Genomic DNA, 21,234 nt, shown 5'->3' with positions numbered 1-21,234 from the left:
CAAACATGCGTGGCATCAGGATGCCTTGGGGGGTTTGTCATAACACAGATTCAGTAGATCCAAAGTGGGGCCTGAGAATCTGCATTCTTAACAGGTTCCGGGTGATGCTGATACTGCTGGTTTGGGGGCCTCACTTTGTTTGTTTTTATTGAAGTATAGTTGATTTACAATGTTGTGTTAGTTTCTGCTGTACAGCAAAGTGATTCAGTTATACACATATATACATTATTTTTAAAATATTCTTTTCCATTATGGTTTATCACAGATATTGAATATAGTTAGTTCCCTGTGCTGTACAGTAGGACCTTGTTGTTTATCCATTCTATATATAATAGTTTGCGTCTGCTAACCCCAAACTCCCAGTCCATCCCTTCCCCACTATCCCTCCCCCTTGATTACCACAAGTCTGTTCTCTATGTCTGTGAGCCTGTTTCTGTTTTGTAGGTAAGTTTGTACCATATTTTAGATTCCACATATAAGTGATATCGCATGGTATTGGTCTTTCTCTGTCTGACTTACTTCACTTAGTAGAATAATCATCTAGGTCCATCCATGTTGCTGCAATCTGAGGGCCCCACTCTGAGTAGCACTGATGTAGAACTATGAAGGCCAACATCATCTGTTTACCGATGACTCCTATCTTTACATCTCCAGCCCAGAGCTCTCTCTTGCACTCCACAAGCACCCCCTCAACTTCCAATTTAACATCTCTAATGGGAATCCTGAATGAAATGTGTCCAAAACTGAAGGACCGAGTCCCAGCCCCACCTTGCACAGAATCCATGCTTTCCCAAGCTTCCATCTTTAGAAAATGGGACTGCCTGGTTGTCAAGACAAAAACCTAAGAGGTTTCTCTGATTCCACTCCTGCCCTCACCACCCACAACCAATTGATCAGTAAGTCTTGTTGACTCCATCTCCCTAATCTGGACCCTTCTCTCCAATGCCACTGCCACAAGCACTGCCTGTGACCTCTGCTCTTCGTCCTGTCCAGTCTCTCCCCAAACAGATGACAGAGTGATCTTTCTAAAGGTTTGCTGTCTAGGAGAAGTCTCCCTGATGATGGAAATGTTTCTTATCTGTGCTAACACGGGAGCCACTAGCCACATGTGGCTATGGAGCGCCTGCAGTGTGGCTAGTGAGACTGGGGGCCTGAATTTTACTTAATTTTAATCAACTTAAATGGAGCTGTTGGCTACTGTATTGGACAGTGCAGTTATAAAGCATAAATCCGACTGCATTGCTTCCCTGATTAAAGCCTTCAAAGCACCATAAATCCTAATCACAGGGCACAGCAAAGACCCTGTGTGGTAGCTAATCAGTCCCCATGAACCACACCTCCCAGCACCCACACCCTTGGATGGTCCCCCCTGCCCCCATGGAACCTGGGCCGGCACCTAATTCCTGTTAAGCTGTAAAGTTTGGCAGAAGTGATAGTCTCTGCTTTAGCACTTAAGGAGCCCTGAGCTGTCATGGAAGAAAACCACATGGAGAGACCACATGGAGACAGAGAGACAGGTCCAGGTGTCCCAAGCATCTGGGCCAAGCCTCGCAGCCATCCAGCAGGGACTGCAGGAAGGAGGGCACACTGTCTAAAGGGGTCATTAACTCCAGATCGTTGTTTCCAGTGAAACTCGGGCCCAGTGTGGCTAGAACCTCTGACTTTTAAAAGCCAGAAATCTAGACTCCCGGTCTTTTGATATTGGCTCTGATGGATCTGAATACTGTATGGGGCAAATGTAACTGGTTTTGGGGTGGTGTGTGGCCAGTGGGTTTGCAACCTCTGACTGAGATGGCAGGGATTAGAGGAAGGGCATCTGAGCAGAGGCTATAGGAGAGTAGGCAGAAGCCAGTGGCTCAGCCTGGCTGGGATTGGGAAGGGGAGTTGTGGGACATGGGGATAGCCGTGCAACCTTGGCCAAGATACTTAACCTCTCTGGGTCTCAGGTTCCTCATCTGTAAAATGGTGCCAACTCACAGGGTTGCTGAGAGGCTCCACTGCAATAAAAAGAGCCGAGAAGGGACTTCTCTGTTGGTCCAGTGGTTAAGACTCCGTGCTTCTAATGCAGGGGGCCTGGGTTCAATCCCTGGTCAGGGAACTGGATCCTGCATGCCACAACTAAGAGCCTGCATGCAGCAACTAAAGATCCCACATGCCACAACAAAGATCCTGTGTGTGGCAATGAAGATGCCATGTGCTGCAATTAAGACCTGGCACAACCAAATAAATAAATAAATCGTATAGAAAAAAGAGCCAAGAAGAGTGCTAGCTGCTGCCGGGATTCCCCAGCTCTCCCAAATGCACTGCGCTCACACCTTTAACTTAGGATCTGAAGTTCCTGGTTCTAGCAACAAAACAACAGCAATACCTCAATGGTCCTTTGGAGCTGACCAGGTACTTTCAAACCCATCCACTCTCACTCCTCCCCTGCTTCATTCCTCATCACAGCACTTACCACCACTGAAATGCTTTTCAGTTTGCACACTATCTGCCTCGCTCCACTAGAACGGAAGCCCCGCCAGTGCAAGAATGCTGTCCACCTAGTCCAGGCATTGCCCAGAGCCAGTAACCCACCGTGGAACACAGCAGGTGCTCCATAAATGTGTTTTGAATGAATGAATGTGTAATAGCTCATTTAATCATCACATACACTTTGTAAAGTAGAAGGTATCATATTATTATACCATCACATCCTCAGCCTAAAGGTGTGAAAACTGAGGTTAAGACAGGTCTAGTGACCTGGAGGGCATTCCTTGGCCAAGAGGGGGTAGGGCTAGGATGCACACTCGGGCTCAGGGCTGCCAATTCTACTGTCTTCTCACTACCCACTCCTTCTGCTTTGGAGAGAGAAGTAGCTCCTTCCTGAACCAGCCAGCTGGGGCTCCAAACCTCAGGGAGCCTGAACCCCACCCCCACCCCAGATTCTCAGCAGGAACTGCCAGGTGCCTGGATGCTGGCCCTCAGCTTGCCAGGGCTCTGGACACAGGGTAGGGCAAGTGGGCACACAGCTCCACCATCCAGCTTCCAGGGACGAAGGGGACCACGGGGATGGAGAGCAAGGTGAGAGGGGACCAGGCAGGGTCTCTGTACCTTGTTGATGCTGAACTGCCCCTCGAAGCGGCAGCCCACCCCATTGTTCAGCGGGATCTTCATCGAGTTGTCAATGTGCCCCACTTCATGCCTGCCCATCTCATCCTGGATGTCGAGCCCGACCACTGCAGGAGGCAAGGAGAGAAGAGTCACAAACATCCAGAAAAACGGGACCAGTCCCCTCCTCTCGGGACCCCTCATTCATCCACTTCACAGACAGGCAGGGCCCCCGGCCATCCAGGAGCTCACAGTCTAGGGCTCAGAGCCACAGAGAAAGGGTCAGCCAGCAGAGGAGGAGGAGAAAGTGATGGCTGGACCGAGAGCGAGCGAGCGTTCCTGTCCCCTGCCACTGCCACTGCCGGCTGGAAAGAGTCGGGGAAGGTAGTAGCTAAGTGGGCCAGGGATGGAGGACTGCAGGCTGCAGGGGTGCAGAGCCTGCTAACTGTGAGGCTGCAGGGAGGCAGCAGAGGGTCAGGCTTAGGAGGTGGTCTGAATCCTGTCCCTGCCTTTTTTTTTTTTTTTTAAAGTACTTATTAATGTTTTACTTGACATTTTTTTTTTTAAACATCTTTATTGGAGTATAATTGCTTTACAATGGTGTGTTAGTTTCTGCAAGTACATAATAAATGTCAGCACTTACTAGATCTCAGACAGTCTCTGGGTCCCCTGGGCATCATTCAGGCTCAGGCAGTCATTCATTCACACCTTCCTTTACCCAATACCCACTCCTCCAGGCCCTGCCCTCCAGGTGCGTGGGCACTTTTCTGGGTTCCTCAGTGCACTAAATGGGAAGCCTGGGGCCTGGAGTCCTGGTCCTGACTCCAATGTGACTCTCCATCACCTACTGTGACTCAGCTTCCTAATCTGCAAAATGGGCAGGCTCAATGGGCAGGCCCAAGCCAACTGTATTCCCTGAGATGGTCCAAGAGGCAAGCGAGGATCCCTGTAAACTATGGAAATGCAGAGATTTCCCTGATAGGAGCGCTAGAAAGCAGGCTGCGATACAGAGAAAGAGCAGCTGGAAGCAATTTTCAGCGAGCTGTGACTGTAAAAGGGAAAAATGGGAAGAACCCGGTATTCGTCAATGGGCATGGAAGTATGCGAGGGCCCATCCGTAGAAGGGAGTGTGATGTGCCACTAAAAATGATGCTTCCGGGTCTGTCGTACGTGGGAAATGCTGATGTCATAATGTTCGGATTAAAAGAAATGCAAGCAGGTCCCCATCTGACTCAGCAGTTCCACCCCCGGGGAGCCCGTCCTCCAGACGCACATGCATCCAGACGTGTGCACAAGGCTCTGGGCAACCTTACTTGAAATTGTGATGACTGGAAGCAACCCAACTGCCTGTCAACGGGGGACTGGTCAATGGCACAGCCCCCTCTGGAATGCTGTATAGTGGGTACAAGGAATGAGGTAAACCCATATGTGGGGAGGGGCAGTCTGAGCTCTGGGGCTGTCTGGGCTGTCCTGTCTGTCCTATCCTGTGGTTCCTGGCTCTGCCCCTACACCGTGGCACCTCGAGCAAGTTACCTAACCTTTTTGTGCCTCAGTTGCTTGTCCTATCCTAGGCTTGCAAGGATTAAAAAAATTAAAACGGAACTTACTATGGGCTAGACACTCTTCCAAGTGCCTTTTCCATAAGAAGGCACCATCTGAACATCCCTGTGGGGAAGATAATATTATCAGACCCATCCTATACTGGGCGACACTGACGCACAGAGAGGTTAAGTAACTTGCCTGAGATCTCACAGCTAAGAAACAATGGCGCTTGGGTTGAAACCCACAGAGTCTGGTTCCAGAGCCCACACCCTTTGGCCACTCTGCTAGAACACCTCTCATCTTAAGGCACAAACACAGCCAGAGGATTCTGGACAGGGCCTGCCCCCAAGTAAGAGCTGAATAAATGGCAGCTGTGGTTATTATTTTACTAATATTATGAGTAATATAAGAACAGCTCCAAGATATAAATGGAAAAAACAAGAAATCCCAGAAAGGTTCCCTGTAGTTGGGTCCCAATTATGTAAAAATTTTTTTAAAAAAAACAAAACACGAAACATGACATATGTTTGCAGACAGACAGACAGACAAAGATACATAGGGGTGAGTGAAGGGGTCCCAACTGCTAACAGGGGCTTCCTCTGCGGTGGTTGGCATGTGGGAAGCATGTACTTCTTTTACTTTTCTCTTTATATATTTCCATATTTTGAACATGTATCTTTTTAAAAAATGGAAAATTGTATCCCTGTATTAGCTGTTTACCAGAAAAAGATTATTTTTAAAAGCAGGATATGAGATTGCACAGGCAGCATGATCTCAGCCATGTTTAGAAATGCAGAGAACGGAAGGCCAACGGGATGGAACGGCATCAAATGTCAACTGATGTTGTCAGCGGGGGTGGAATTATGGGCGACTTCTCTCTCTGCTGCTCTGGATTTTCCAGAGGTATAACAGTGAGCATGCATTTTCTTTTTCCTATAATAAAAATTCGAGTTCTTTTAAAGAAAAGCCTAAGTGTGGGGCTCTAGTGGGAGCCGCTGGGGTGGGCAGGGCCCGGTGGATCAGCACAGCCAGCAGCTTCAGGTCGCCCACCCCTCCTGGGCCACCGCCTAGAGCTGGGACCAAGCCTGGAACCACATCCTTTCCTGCCCCTGCCCCCCTAGTCCCAGTCCTCTGGCCTAAGAATTTCCTTGCTACAGAGACACAACCAACTCCTGAATGAGAAGCTGCCAGACAAATTATTTTTCTGAGAGAAAGGGAAAAAATAAAAATAAAACCAACCCATTTCAACAGGTTCCCTGGCTCGGGGCCCACTGCGCATTCAAAAGTGTGATGTAATTCTCACCAAAAGCAATAACAGAGCTGAGTCTCTCCCTATCTCTGCCACAGACCCGCCCAATGTTCTGCCTTTCAGGAGGAAGGAAGGGAGCAGAAGGAGGAGAAGGGCCTGCATGGGGTCCGTGCCAGGCTGGGGCAGAGGGACAGCTGGAAACCCAGTCTGCTCATTAACAAATCTAGGAACCAGCTCATTAGATCCTCCCAACAACCTCAAGCAAGAGATGGCACTATGCCCATTTCACAGTTGAGGAAACTGAGGCCCTGAGGGGTCACCTTAGCCAGGGTCACACAGTTTTAGTAAACAAAGGAGCCAGAATCTGACTCTAAACCAGACTCCCAATAGGTTTTGTTTTACACAGGTAATTCATTCTCCTGGTTGAAACACATAAAGTAAAACAAAACAAAACAAAACACAGAGACACACAATGGAGTGTGACGTCAAAAAGGATGTTTCCCACGGCTGCTAACAGCTCAGAGCTGCATCCTCCTCCTGGTGACTGCTCTTGGCTGGTTGGAGGTCCCCTTGCCTTGGGATGCTTGGGAGGTTACACGGCCCCCACACATCCCCACACACCACCCTGTACCCATCAGCCGAGGATATGGCTACTAACAGCCCAGCCCCCTTGCTACCAGGAGAGACAGACTATGACGTCATTCACACGCCATGGCTCCCCATGGGATCAGGCCGCAATTAGACGTCAGCTGAATGCACACCTCTGCCTGTCTTCTCACCTCCCTCATGCCTTTACAGGTTCCTCCTGGGAGCTCTCTCTCAATAAACCACTTGCAGAAAATCTAGGTTTTACTTCTTGGGAGCTTGACCTCAGAGACCTGCCCCACCACCCCACAACATGGCTACTCTCCAGAGGTAAACCGTTGGCAGTGTCTCGTGTTTTTTTATTCCAAAAAACATCCAAGTGCATGCACATTTGATTACGTCCTGCCCCACAAAAGTGGGGAGAGTTTCCTGCTGCCCGTTGTTTACAGCTTGCCATTCACTTAACTTGTCCTGGTTATCTCACCATTTCTGCACACACAGCACTGTCTAGAGGAAGTGTCTTGCCGGAGCAGAGGGCTGCGGGAAATACTCACATTCACAGTGCAAATTGGGTAGACTGATGTTCAGGCTGACGTCAATTTTGCCCCCGCTGTCCTTGTCTGGGTCATCGACGTACAACTCGTTCACACTGAAGGAGACAAGTACAGGAACCTTGTTGAGATAGGGACACCCATCCCGGCTGCAGGGGACAGACAGGGACACTTCACTTGGTGACCACTGCTCAGACAACCCAGACTCCCATCTGGGGGAAGCCTGGACCTGCTCAGGCAGAGGTGGGCAGGGCTCCCATCTCTGTGGTGCTCTCCAAATGCGGGCCTTACCCCTTAGAAGGAGGGGAGGAGGACTGGACGGGATGGTGGCAAGAGCATGGAGTCAGACGGATTCATTTTCCAATCCTGACTCTGCCACTTTTCTATGGAACTCGGGCAGATAACTTCACCTCTGTGAACCCTTCTGTTAAATGGGGATACCAACACCCACTGTTAATGGGGTGTTCTGAACACTCACATGAGAATTGAGACCGTTCTAGGGATCGGGGCCTGGTACCAACAGGCACACGGTTCCTGACTCCCTCCTCTCTTGAGCTCCCCCCACTCAACTCCCCACCCTCCCAACCCCCCAGCCAGCTGGGAAGTCAAGGATTCTCTGGGTACTCATCCTCACCCAGGCTCTCACAAAGCCCTAGACACAGCTAGACTAATACATGTATTACTTTCCTGTGGCTGCTGGAATGAATTATCACAAAGTTAATGGATTAAAACAATACACATTTTTTCTCTTATACTTCTGGAGGTCCGAAGTCTGAGATGGGTCTGCAGGGCTGTACTCCTGGGGAGGATCGGTTTTCTTGCCCTTTTCAGCTTCTAGAGGCCTCGGCTCATAGCCCCTTCCTCCATCTTCCAAGCCAGCCGCAGGGCATCTTCTCTCCTCTCTGACCTCCTAACTCCCTCTTGTAAGGACCCTTGTGATTCCATCCTGCCCACCTGGATATCCCAGGATCATCCCCCATCTCAAGACCCTTGACACAATCACATTTGTAAAGTTCCCTTTACCATGTAAGGTAACATACCTGCAGCTCTCAGGGACAGGGACGTGGGCATCTAGGTGGGGCGGGGGAGGCATAGTGTAGGCAGGTGGCTCCATGGACAGCTAGGCCACCTTGCTGTTGGGGACAATGGCACCACATTGGGATCTGTTAGCAATATGCTAAGTATTCAACAAATACTTTTTGAGCACATACTACCTGTCAGGCACTAGAGACAGCGAGGAACCAGACAGACACGGTCTCTGCCTTCATTGAGCTTAGAGAGACCACTCAGCTCCTAAACAAACACCTTATCCCAACTTTGATGGAAAGCTGTGGGGTGACATGGGAGGGACTCATGGGGTGATGGACCCCTGGGGAGAGTGGGCTGGGAAGCCATCTCTGGGAGTTGAGGTCTGAAGCATGAGTAGGCTGTCCTGGCAAAGAGGGAGGGAGAGACGTCATGACAGCACTGCAGAGGTCTGGAAGCGGGAAGGGCATGGGTCGTTGGGGTAATTGGACAAAGGTCACCATGGCTGCAGCACAGAGCAAAGGGAAGTGGGTGCGACGCAGTTGGAGAAGGAGTCGGGGCCAGGTCAGGTGGCCCAGAGGCCATCAGACTGGATCCTAAGCACAGCAGCATGGTCAGGCTGGCACTTTGATAGGATCCCTCTGGAGGCTTAGAACCAACCAGAGGGCCCTGTGCACTAGGGAGACCTGGGAGGCTGCTGCAGTGGTGCAGGTCAGAGATGGTGGCCTGGACACAGAGTGGTGGGGATGGAGAGGAGGGAAGGATGCAGGTATGGTGTACGGAGCAGCCAGGACTCGCTGATGGACAGGGCACAGGGACGGGTCGAGGGAGGCATGCAAGCAGACGGCCACATTTCTTTCTGGAACCATTCACTGGGCTGGGAGCCCCTGGAATAGGAGCCGGACTATTGGGGAGGGAAAGGTACCGAGTTCCATACGGCTGTGCCGAGCTCAAGGTGACTTGGAGACACTGCTGAGTGGACACCAGATGGCTGTGGCTGAAGCTCACTTCTGATTCCCAGGTAAACTCCCCACAGGGAGAGGGCACCGATTCTGAAGGCCAGCCTAATGGGCAGCTACAGGGCAGTGCTTGAGGTGGCCAGGCTGTGGTTATTTTAAACATGAATCAGGCCCCGTGGGTCCTGTCCAGAGGCTGTAAAATAAAGGATTGTCAGCTCCAAACAACTGGTCTCTAAGAGAGCCTTGTAAATGGCCACTTCTTTGGGAAAGAATGAGTCAGGCCAGGGCAAGGGCACTTCATTTTTACTAAGACCCTGTCTTTGTGCTCCTGGCTCCTAGTGTGATACAGCTGATGCTCAATTAACAAGAAAAGGTAGGCTCAAAAAGATACCTAGAGCTTGTTTCCTTGTGGGGGTCACAAGGATGTTCCCAGAGACAAGAGAACAACAGACTCGGTTTAGCCTTCAGATCGCCGGGCCTCCAGGCCATTAAGCCAGGAAAGGCCTCAATCAGGCCTATGTGCATTCATCTTATCCCTTCTGCTCCTGTGAAATGTCCTGATCCCTATTTTATTTATTTATTTATCTTGGCTGTGCCACGCGGCATGCGGGGGGAATCTTAGTTCCCTGACCAGGGATCAAACCCGTGCCCCCTGCAGTGGAAGCATGGAGTCCTAACCACTGGACCACCAGGGAATTCCGCTGATCCCCATTTTAGAACCAGGAAACTGAGACTCAGAGAAGGTGAGTCCCATCCCCAAGGTCACACAGCAAGAGCTGGCCAAGATGGAACCCCAACTCAGGTCTGCCCTCCACCAGGCTCTCCACGGCTCATGCTCCCTCCCCTCCCTCTCATCCTCAGCATCCAGGGTCAAAGGAGAAATTGAGCGGAGCCCGTGCCCTCTGAGGCCACAGGGTGTGAGAGACGGGACAGGGGCCTGGGCTTGGCAGGCTCATAGTGTTGGCCCACGTCAGAGATCAGGAAGAGCAAATGAGCCAGCGGCAGAGGAACGATGGGGACCACAGGAGGTTATGCTGGAGGAAAATCAACTTCTTCACAGCCAAATGCTCTTTCTTAAGCCTTCAGTGCCCGATTTCTACCCCTGCCTTAATCCGCAGCTCTGTAGGGTTACTGAGTAATGAGACCACTAGGTGATTAACAGAACATCACAGAGGGAGAGCCCCCAGCTTCCCTTCCCAGCTGAGTGAGACTCTTCCTCGAAGCTACTCACCTTTCCTACCTGGGAGGCTGGGCCCCTGCGCATCACTGAGGGATTGTGGGATGATGTCATCCCCTGGCAATCCTCTGGAGGTGACCTCAACACAGAGCGAGGTGAATCCCAGGTGTGGCACCAAGGTGAGCTCACCCTCGAGGCCCCAGGAGGCCTCTCCCAGCCCACGGAGCCCAGGCTCCCAACGGCTGAAGTGCCGCCCCAGACAAAGGGGCCGAAGTGCTGGGGAGGAGATGGAAAACTCACTGGCCTGCAGAGCTTGGGGCCAGTCTGGTTACGTAAGGCCAGGACTGGCTGCTCCCAGGCACCTTCCAGAAGGGCTCTGGGCTGCAGGATAAACACGGTTCAATCACCTGTGCCGCCCGCCCAGTGAGGTCAATACAGCCGCCTTCCACATCCAAGGAAAATGTTCCAGGGCCCCTGGCCTCCTGCCACCCCATGCCAGCGCTGCAGGCCTGCCCTCAGCACCACTCGCAGGCACCTGCCAAGGCTAGTTAATGTTATTGGCTGAACTGATTTTAGAAGGCAAACAGAGGCTAGAAATCAGCCCACCTGGAGGGAAAAATCAATGCTTTTTGTGGATTCACCACTGCTGTTTGGGGGCTCTTGTGGGCCTGACTCCTCCTGTCACCAGCATGAGTGATGAGAACCCGTGGGGCAGTGGCAGACAGATGTGGGCTCACCTCCTGGCTCTGCCACTTGGAAGCTGGGGGACCTGGGACTAGTTGCTTCGCCTCTGTGAGCCTCGGTTTCTTCAACTGTAAAACTGGGAAAGCTTTCTGTGAAGTCTGAAGATAAGCAAGATCAATCTATGGTAATAAAAGTCAGAACAGTGGTGGTGGTGGTTCCTGACTGGGAGGGGGCTCCAGGGAACCTCCCAGGAGGTGGAGATGTGTTGTCTTGATGGGGCGATGGTGACACGGGTGTGAACACAGGCAAGCATTCATCAAGCCTCACCTTTAACATTCGTGCACTTTGCTGTTTGTGCATTATACACATACCTCACGAGAAAGAAGGAAAGGAAAAAAGGAAAGAGGGGAGGAAGAAAAGGAGAAAAAGAGGGATAATGGTTCTAGCTACTTCATAGGCCTGGGTGAGGACTGGCAGTAAAGGTGCAGGCTGCCCCGAGGCCAGGGGTTTGCATGTGATCTTTTGTGTCTGAGGGCCTAGCACAGAGCACAGGCCCCTCTGGGTAAAGAGAATAAGGCGGCGTGTTGGATTTCCATGCTCTCAGGGTTCAAATCCTAGCTCTGCTACCCACTGGCTGGCTGACCTTCTACAAGGGGCTTTGCCTTCTTCACCAGCCTCAATTTCCCCGGATGTGAAATAGGGACAACCATAGACATAATCTTAGAAAATAGTTATGTGCCCAATGAATGTTCACTACTTTTATTGTTATTATTAATATCACAATGTTTACTGAGGTGATAATCACAGGCACAGCGACAGGATCCACCTCACAGCACTGTGGTGAGGATTAAACATGTGTGCAAGGCCCCTGGTATATTCTAAGGCCCACACAAAAGCTTGCCTTGCTTGTAACTAATCCAAGATGTCCCGGTTCTGAGCACCCAGCTGGTGCTAGGCACTATGCTGGGGCCTTTCACATATATCAGTACTATCTCATTTAAACAGCAAGCCAGCGTTTAATAGGAGTTACTGTTCTCTTTTCACAAGGATGAAACTGGGCTCAGAGGAAGGAAGATAAAAGATTGACCAAGATCACACAGCCAGAAGAGGCAGGGGCAGGATTGGACGCTGGAGCCACTGATGCCCAGAGCCACGCTTTTTCCACCACATTCCACTGGGTGGGGCAGGATCAATGAAAGACCGAGAGGCAGGTGGCCCCCAAACAGACCTGTGATGCAGGGGCTACCATCTTTCTGATAATCTGCAGATGCCCACCCCACACCACCCATGGCCCAAGTACCTACAGGACAGGAGGTGCTAAGGGCTCCACTCCCTTTGTGTCCCTCAAGCCTCCCTCTGTCATCTCTACCCACCACACCTCAGGAGCTGCAGCATCCGCCTCCTCCCCACCCGCAGCCCTGCCCCGGACGGACGAGGGCTCCCTGAGCGACAGCAGAGAGCTCGTGCTCACAACCTCTGTTTTGGGGGTGGGGTGGGGGGCACATTCCAGGTGGGGGACGCCAGACTGCATCGGACTGCATGGGGGTCACTAAGCAGTGGCCATGTAGGGAGAGAGGAAGAAAGGGACCCGGGAGGTTTGGGTGGGGGGAGAGTAGGTGGAATGTAACGGAGGGCCTTGAAATTCTAGGCTGAGGCGTGAGTCCAATGACATCTACAGAAAACAATTTTATTTGCTTTTAGAAGAGCACTTGAATACTTCAGATTCCTGCCCAAAGTCGCTGACCTCCATGCTTAATAACTTGATCTAATGGAAACTTACCCAGCAGTGAGGCTCCCAGTAAAGGGCTTGGGGCGGGAGTGGGAGGGGAGGGGTGAGGTTATGCAAGCAAGTTCTCCGGGACCTTGAGTTTTAAATCCGGACCGTTCCAGGTGTAAGTAAGTGTACCTATTACCTACCAGGCAGATGTCCCCAAAGCATCTCTTTGCAGCCACCTAGTCCTGCCCCCACCCCTTTCTCCAAAGCCATCACCCCGGGACCCTCAGCCCCTCTGCCATGGGTCATCACCCAGCCCCCTCACCAGGCCTTGGACTCCAGGGTCACCCCGCCCCAAACCCATCTTTGCAAGAGGTGATCTTTCCGAGGCACGAACCCCATCCCATCACTCTATGCTCCTCCACGTGATGACCATGGCTCTCTACCCGGCCCTGGCTCACAATCCAGGCATCAGAGTGAGTAAGCTGGGCTCCTAGGGAGCCGTTGAGCTCCTCCTCCTGGCTAAGTTACTGGCCTACCCACTCTGGGCCTGCTACTAGAGTGTGTGAGGACACAATTCAAGGTAACATCCAAGTTCCAACTCGGTGGGCAATGGCTTCCTGCCTGTGAGGCCACCTCCCCACAGAAGGGCGCATCCAAGGCTCCCAGTGAATTATTCTGACCAAAAAGCAGCAGCTGCCATGTCCGTGGGGCTCCAAAATGCTCTGGGCAGAAAAGGAAGGGATATGGGGGTCTGGGTACCAATTCTAGGCTTTGGCATCAGACAGGCCTGGGTGTTGTTGTTGTTGTTTTTCCCCTCCTGGCCACTCCACAGAGCATGTGGGATCTTAGTTCCCTGACTAGGGATCGAAACTGTGCCCCATGCAGTGGAAGTGCAGAGTCCTAACCACTGGACTGCCAGGGAAGCCCCAGGCCTGGGTTTGACTCTCGCTCTAACCACTTACTAACTGCACTGTGGTTTTAGCTTCCTGGTGCCTCAGTTTCCCCAGCTATAAAGCGAGACTAATTGTCAACAGTAGTACTTGGCACAAGGAGTTTTGTGACCTTTAAATAAGATGAGCATTGTAAAGTGCTACCTTAGGTGGCTGGCATGTGGTTGCCTACTATAAATCACAACTGAAAAGTCTGAGTTGTATTAAGCTATAAATGATCAATGGAGAGTTGCAGTAACTATATTTTCTTATTATAAATTCTCATCAGGCTAATAATTAAGAGCAGTCAGAGCCTAGGCAGTCACAGACTGGAATGTTCTGTGGCCACGTTCTCTTGAGGAGAAGGATGCCGCTCCCCTACAAACACAGAGCCTCAGGGCACCCTGGGGGGGCCACTTTCCCAAGGATAATTAACGTCCAGGTTGAAGTCCAATCACCCAAATAGGTTTCCCTCCCCACCGGGCCGGGCCAGAATAGCCTCTTATGTCACTGATAACCACAGGCCAGCGTTAGAGCAATGTTGATCCAACCAGAGGTGACCTCATTTCCTTGGGTTACAATCTCATGGCGGGGGTGGGGAGGCCAACCCACTGTGGTCACAAAACTGCCAGGGAGGGCCAGCCACCCAGAAAAGGAAAAGAATTGTGACCTGTGGTCCTTCCGGGATCAGCAGGGCTTCCCGGGGGTCAGAGAAGCTTCTGATAGAGGAAGGACCCCAAGGTGCAATCCTCTGTCCTCTCCCGCGAGGACTCCCTCTGGGCAACTCTTGCACCTTGGTCACAAGGCCGCAGAGAGAAAGGAGGCATTAGGGTCACTGCATCATCATGGATGGAGCCTCTGGCCTGGACAGGTCTCTCTTCTCACCTCCCACTGCTCTGCCTCTCCCCTGCCCTCTCACTGCCGGTGGGGAAGTGCTTATTAGCCCAGGGCCAGACACAAGGCAAACACTGAATGAATGGCTCCTCGTGTTTTGATTCCCCTCATCTTTCTTCCTCTCCGGGGGTGTGGTGGGACCAACATGTTCAGAATGCAGCCTGGAGCCAGGAAGAGGAAGTCCTGGATAGGGAAAGGGGACAGAGCAGTGGGGACACACTGTGCTCTTGAGAAAGAAGTGAGTCCTGCCCTGGTAAATGGAGTGAGCTGTCCGGGCTTGCTCAAGTGCCCTGCACACAGCAGCGGGGCTCCTCCTGCAGCAGTCACCAGCTCTGACGTCCAAATTTACCTGTCGAGGTGCTGCCTCGGCACTCTGCCTCATTATGGTCTAAGCTGATGATCGGCTGAATGAATTGCCTCTCAGAATGTCAGCTGGAGATGAGGGAGGCCCCTTCTTAACTCAATGGGGGAGACAAAAAAATTAACACTCACAGAGTACTCATTACATGACAGGTGCTGACTGGCCTTACAACCTTTCTCCCGTTAGACAGGGAAGAAATATGAAATGAATAAATGCCTGAAGGGATATGGATCTTAAAGTATATCAGGCACTATGTTAAGTACCTTTCAAGGTAAATAATCTTGTTAAAGCCTCACAAAATATCCCATACCTTCTCTATCTCCTATCCTGCTTTGTTTTTTCTTCAGAGCCCTTATCACTAATTGATACATTCTGCTGTGTTTGCTTGTGGACCATCTGTGTCCACCGCCTGCATTTTTGGCTTCTCTGAGCATGGAGTCACATGGTAGTGAATCGGACAGACCTGGTGCCTGAGTTCTGAGGGCTCAGGACCAAGGATGATCACCATTAATCCATGGCACTGTACAGAGCCCGGCCTGACTCAGGTCCACCTGCTCCAGATTCTACTCTCCCTGCTTGCTCACTTTGCTCTAGCCACACCAGCTCTCTGTCTTCACATACACCAGGTAATTCCTGCCTCAGGGCCTTTGCACTTGCTAGTGTCCCTGCCTGGAATAGGTAAAGCCTTGCACCTGGCACCTGGGATACGGTCAGGGCTCCCTCCTTGTTGCTGTCACCTGGGTACTGCTTCTCACCTGGCTCAGAACATGAGAGGCCTGCACAGAAGTCCCCCTCCCAGGGAATGGGGTGTGACCTGGAGAGACCAGCAGGTGCCTGGCACACAGTAGGTCCTTCATAATGCCAGCAGGTCTCAATTTCTGGCTGCTCTCCCTGCTTCCACCTCCAAATCACGATGGGATGACCCGTGAGATATCCAGTGGCCCAAACGTGCACACTTGACACTTGACTGGGACAGAGTCCAGGGGGAACAAAGTTCCTTGTCTGACCCCTGCCTGGTCAAGGAGTTATGTCTTGGGAAGCAGACAAGCTTCCCCAGAACTGGAAGGAAGCCTTACCTCTGATGTACCCTCCCTTGTTTGGCCAGAAATACTGGGACCCAGAGAGGTTTGGCAACTTGCCACCTGTCACAGAGCAGGTAGTAACTGAGCAAGGACCTGGCCCTGGATCTCCCAAGGCCTTGTCCAGTGCTCTTTCCAACACTCTATGAGGCTCCTGGGGCTTTGGTGCCATCAGGTTAAAAACAGTATCAGAGAGACAGGGAAGACAAACTCTCCCACGTCGGAGGAGGGCGGGAAGCTATATTCAGAAACGAGTTGGGGTGTGGGGGGGCGGTGGGCAAGACAGTGGACCAGTCCCCTCACCTCTCTGAGCCTCAGTTTCCTCATCTATAAAGAGGGGACAATTACCTCCCAGGGCTGTTTGAGGATTAAGGTGGTAATGGTTACAGAGCAACAAGGACCACCTTGGGATGAGCAGCTATGTTTTCAGTTTCCTATTGTCTTGTGGCTGACAGGGAGGCACAGGAAACCAAGAAATTCCATGAGTGAAAAAGAAAATTCCAGCGTTGGACAGGGAAGTGGGTGGCCAGAGCCCAGCCCCATGATGACTTTCTGGGTTATAAACATGGAAATACAGAGGCTTGGAAGCCAGAGGTGAAGGCAGGAAACTTCTGGGTCTAATTCATCTCAGAGGGGCATCTGATGAGGCTGTGACTGAATAATTCCAATGGCATTCGGCATTACACAGGCCCCAGAGCATTTACTAGGTTATCTGAACAACAGATGATTCTAGGAACTGTGGATGGATTCACAGTGCGTCAACCCGCTGCCAGGAAGCCCAGGCTGACTCCTCACCCAGTGTGGGCCTAGGACAGCGAAGGGGGCTCGGTTAAGGGGGGCCAGGCTCCGATGTCAGAACCCGGCCCACTCCACCGCCTTGGGTAGAAAGCTGCCCCCATTTTTCTCTGACTTCTTCCGGCTTTAACATCAAACGACCCTGTGATGACTCAGAGGGGGAAAAGCCCACTGGCCAAACACAGGGACGGCAAACACGAGCAAATGATTTCTGTTCATCTGAGGACCCGGGAGGTGCCTCCCTGACCCCAGAAGGGAACCAAAGTTTTCTCTTCAGCTTTAACAAAGCAATGTTGGTTTTCGCTCTGGCTTTAAAACCCTTTTAAGAAACAGAGGAGGGACTGATGCCACAGGCTTGGAAACAAGAGGTAGAAGGTTCGGAGGTTTCTCTCCTTTGTAAAGCCCCTCTCTCTTCTCATCTGGGGTCACCAGAAGCTCTGGAATGCCTCATCAGTGGGCGATGTAACTTACATTTCTGTCGTTATGAATCCGGTGAGCTCCGAGAGGAAGAGGAAGAGGATGAAGAGGCAGCAGCAGATAGAGACTGGAAGAAACAACACAGACACCCAGTTAAGGGTGGTGAGCACTGACGGAGGGAAGCCAGCCCCCTGACCCTGCCCTCAGAGAAAAGGTGCTTACAGGGAGGGGGACAGAAGCCCACAGACCCTCCCCAAAGCCCCTTCTTACTCTTGGCCTCAATGTGAAGCAGCCCCACTGTCAGAAAGGTAGACTACCTTTGGAACTGATCTGACCCTCACGTGTGGACCTCCCCAGCCCCCCAGCCCCCCAAATAGGCAGATCCTCCAAGGGGCCAGCCCACCTTCCCTCCATAACAGCATTCTCATGCAGAAGTCAGTCAGAAAATAAGGGCTGCAAATCGGTGGCCCACAGATGTGGTCTGTTTGGCTCGACTGATGCATATTTTAAAATTTGGAGTTGACATTGAACAGTCCAGAGATTTCACATAAAAGTCCAGATTTCTGGCTGCTCCAGAACACTCAAGCCCTTGTTCCCACAGGGGCTCTGAGCTCACCAGTTTGTTACAGGCCCTACCATCCCCTCCTGCCACCCAGATTCCAAGGCTGAGGCAGAGTGCTGGTTGCCCTCCATCACCACCCGCTGTGGTCCCATCAACACTGTGCCCGTGTCCCTAGCAGAGGCAAGAACATGAGGACACCCAGTGCTGTGCTTCAAAAGAAGGGACAACTCCCTGTGGGAGTGAAGAGTTGGGGTCCTACAAGTCTGAAATGCAGGGAGAGCAGAATGGAGCTCCAGGGTCGGCCCACATGACTTGGATTTATCTCACCTGCCTGGCCCTTGATGAGGTTGGATTTTGTGACCCTGGACTTGCTCCTTGGGGCAGGACATGACGAGTGCCCCAGGGGCTGGCCCTCAACTCATCTCCAGATACTCCCCCCTACATCTAACCACCCAGCGACCTCGAGCCACGTGCTATTCCCTAAATATGCTATGGTTCCTCTGTCTGGAATGTCCTTCCCCATCTTCCATCCTCTTCCTTGGTCATCCTCCCTGCCTGGTGAACTCCTATTCATCCTTGGAGGTTGAGGCCCAACTCAAATGTCCCTTCTGGTGAGAAGCTCCCACAACCCTCAGAGGTTGAGCTGGTCACTCTTTCCTCTGTGTTCCCAGCCTCTCTATCTGAACACCTTCCAAATGTTATCTGTGGCTCTCCCTTTCACTAGACTGATAGATACCCTGGAAGGCAAAAACTCCACAGCTCCAGTGCCTGGCCTGGGGCTGGGCACGCAGGAGGTAATAATAGGTTTGGTGTAAGGCAGGGAGCCAGCCCCCAGAATACAGAATAAGGGCTGGGTGTGCCTCATCTGGGTTTATCATAGAGGCATGTCATGGGCAATGGCTCACACAGTGTGGTCCCACTACTCACGTGCTGTGTGTCCCTGAGTAAATTAAATTAACCTCTCTCTGCCTCAGTTTCCGCATCTGTAAAATGGCACCAGTAGTAGCACTTGCCTTATGGGGCTGCTTGACAATTTCCACAACACAGAAACTGGACTTGAAATAGTGCCTGGCAGGTAATAATGGCTGAAGCATTAGCTCATTATTAGGATTTTCACCAGGGAGACCTTGGAGGGTGTGGTGATTTGGCAAGTGGGTTGACCCTCAGTTTCCCGCAAAGAAAAGTTCCCAGTACCACCTGCTGATTCGGCCACATTCTTGACAGTCTGTACCTTGTTGGCCGAGCCATCCTGACTGATGCTGAAACCATATTATTTGTCATCATCACCATCATCATTATTATCATCATCTACCTATGGCAAAATGCACAGTCAAAGATACGTTCTGGGCTACCCTGGTGGCAGAGTGGTTAAGAATCCGCCTATCGGGCTTCACTGGTGGCGCAGTGGTTGAGAGTCTGCCTGCCGATGCAGGGGACACAGGTTCGTGCCCCTGTCCGGGAAGATCCCACATGCTGCGGACCGGCTGGGCCTGTGAGCCATGGCCGCTGAGCCTGCGCTCTGCAACGGGAGAGGCCACAACAGTGAGAGGCCCACGTACCACAAAAAAAAAAAAAAAAAAAAAGAAAAAAGAATCCGCCTATCAACGCAGGGAACACGGGTTCGAGACCTGGTCCGGGAAGATCCCACATGCCATGGAGCAACTAAGCCCGTGCGCCACAACTACTGAAGCCCACGCGCCTAGAGCCCGTGCTCCGCAACAAGAGAAGCCACCAGGCTTCCCTGGTGGCGCAGCGGTTGAGAGTCCACCTGCCGATGCAGGGGACACGGGTTCGTGCCCTGGTCTGGGAAGATCCCACATGCCGTGGAGCGGCTGGTCCCGTGAGCCATGGCCGCTGAGCCTGCGCTCTGCAACGGGAGAGGCCACAACAGTGAGAGGCCCGCATACCGGAAAAAAAAAAAAAAGAGAAGCCACCACAGTGAGAAGCCCGCGCCCCACAATGAAGAGTAGCCCCCGCTCGCTGCAACTAGAGAAAGCCGGTGTGCAGCAACAAAGACCCAACTCAGCCAAAAATAAATAAATAAAATAAATACATTTATTTTTTAAAAAAAGATACATTCTGAGGCAAGAAGGCAGAGAACAAGTGTTTGTGGGGCACCTACCACATGCCCTGCTCTGGGAGTGTTAGCAGATACCTGTCACTTCACACTCCCATGTGAAAGAGGGTATGAGCCCGTGTGGAAGGTATAGAAATGGAGGCTCAGAGAGAGGAAGACAGTGGCCCAGGGACACACTGGGTGGCAGGCCGGGGGGTGGGAAGGGCTAGAACCTGAGCGGTCTAGAGCCAATGCCCTAAGAAAAGGAACCCTGAGATCTCAGACTCCAAGTGAAGGGTGGGACAGGGACAACCCCAGAGTCCTCACCAAACCTCCAAAACCACACCCAGACATGGGGCATACCAGAATGACTCCCCAGTTCTTCCAAACTTTGAAAAAGCTGTACAGGGCAGAGTTTAAGGGTTTTACTTTTTTTTGGAAGAAGTAATACATGCAAGTGATAAGAAAAATCATCAAGCTGTATAAAAAGGCAAACTGTGTGAGTCTCTTTCTCACTCCCGACCCACAGCGCCCTATTCAGAGGTACCACCCTTACAGTCTGTGTCCTGCCACAGGCATACGAGTTTTTCCTCTAATCAAGTAGCATAATGTACACATGCCTTCTCTCTTTTTTTAAAATTTAATTTAATTTATTTATTTTTTTGCCTACGTTGGGTCTTCATGGCTGCACATGGGCTTCTCATTGCAGTGGCTTCTCTTGTTGTGGAGCACGGGCTCTAGGCGCACAGGCTTCAGTAGTTGTGGCACGTGGGCTCAGTAATTGCAGCACGTGAGCTCTAGGGCATGCGGGCTTCGGTACTTGTGGCTCACGGGCTCCGTAGTTGGGGCTTGTGGGCTCTAGAGCACAGGCTCAGTAGTTGTGGTGCACGGGCTTAGTTGCTCCGCGGCATGTGGGATCTTCCCAGACCAGGGATCGAACCCATGTTCCCTGTATTGGCAGGTGGATTCTTAACCACCGTGCCACTAGGGAAGTCCCTGTACACATGCTTTCAACCATGCTTTGCTCACTTTGTCTAAGCAGGTCCCACATCAGTTTATACAGAGTGGCCACGTGGCTTGTTAGTTTTCATGGCATAGAAATTAATTTCAAATGTCTTCTCCAGCTGCTGAACAAATCCACTGCAGAAGACCAGCTGGCAATCCAAATTTCCCAGGCTCACATCCTTCCCCTTCTCACCTGCAAACTGCAGCTGTGATGCCTCCTGATAAAGAATCCCGCCAGGTAGTCAAAGCACCCTTCTCACTTGAAATCTCACACCTTTTCTGACCCATGTTTCAGAGCCATTTTCACCCTTCCCAACCCACAGGTTGCTGTAATGATGAACAGGCCCAAACTCGGGAGGTGTTTTTGAAGGCCAATGCTGACTTAGGCCAATCCAGGTTTTCTAGCTGCCTTCCTTGCTCCAAGCCTGCAAACGGGCCCCAAACTTCTGACTCGATGCAGATCAGAGGTGGGGGGATAGGGATGGGAAGGCCTCTTTCTGAAATCTGCGTGTGTTGTCCCAGGCTTGGACCTAGCAGCTGGATAAGTGCGGAGTCTGCT

At 51.7% G+C, this 21,234-nt stretch overlaps 1 protein-coding gene across 2 annotated transcripts in view; it reads right to left on the bottom strand.

Annotated features, from left to right (window-relative positions):
* The window catches only part of ERGIC1 (endoplasmic reticulum-golgi intermediate compartment 1), a 108,150-nt gene that overhangs the window by 30,852 nt on the left and 56,064 nt on the right, over positions 1 to 21,234 (bottom strand). For both annotated transcript variants that reach the window (XM_059061710.2, XM_059061709.2), the window contains 3 exons: positions 17,107 to 17,179; positions 7,018 to 7,112; positions 3,091 to 3,215 (listed from right to left, as the gene is read on the bottom strand). In XM_059061710.2, the coding sequence (XP_058917693.1) occupies positions 3,091 to 3,215; positions 7,018 to 7,112; positions 17,107 to 17,179 (293 nt within the window). The remainder of the gene's footprint in view (positions 1 to 3,090; positions 3,216 to 7,017; positions 7,113 to 17,106; positions 17,180 to 21,234) is intronic.

This window comes from Kogia breviceps, chromosome 4 (genome assembly GCF_026419965.1).
Source record: "Kogia breviceps isolate mKogBre1 chromosome 4, mKogBre1 haplotype 1, whole genome shotgun sequence".
NCBI classification, from domain to species: Eukaryota; Metazoa; Chordata; class Mammalia; order Artiodactyla; family Physeteridae; genus Kogia; species Kogia breviceps.
This window is presented reverse-complemented; position numbering and strand designations above follow the sequence as displayed.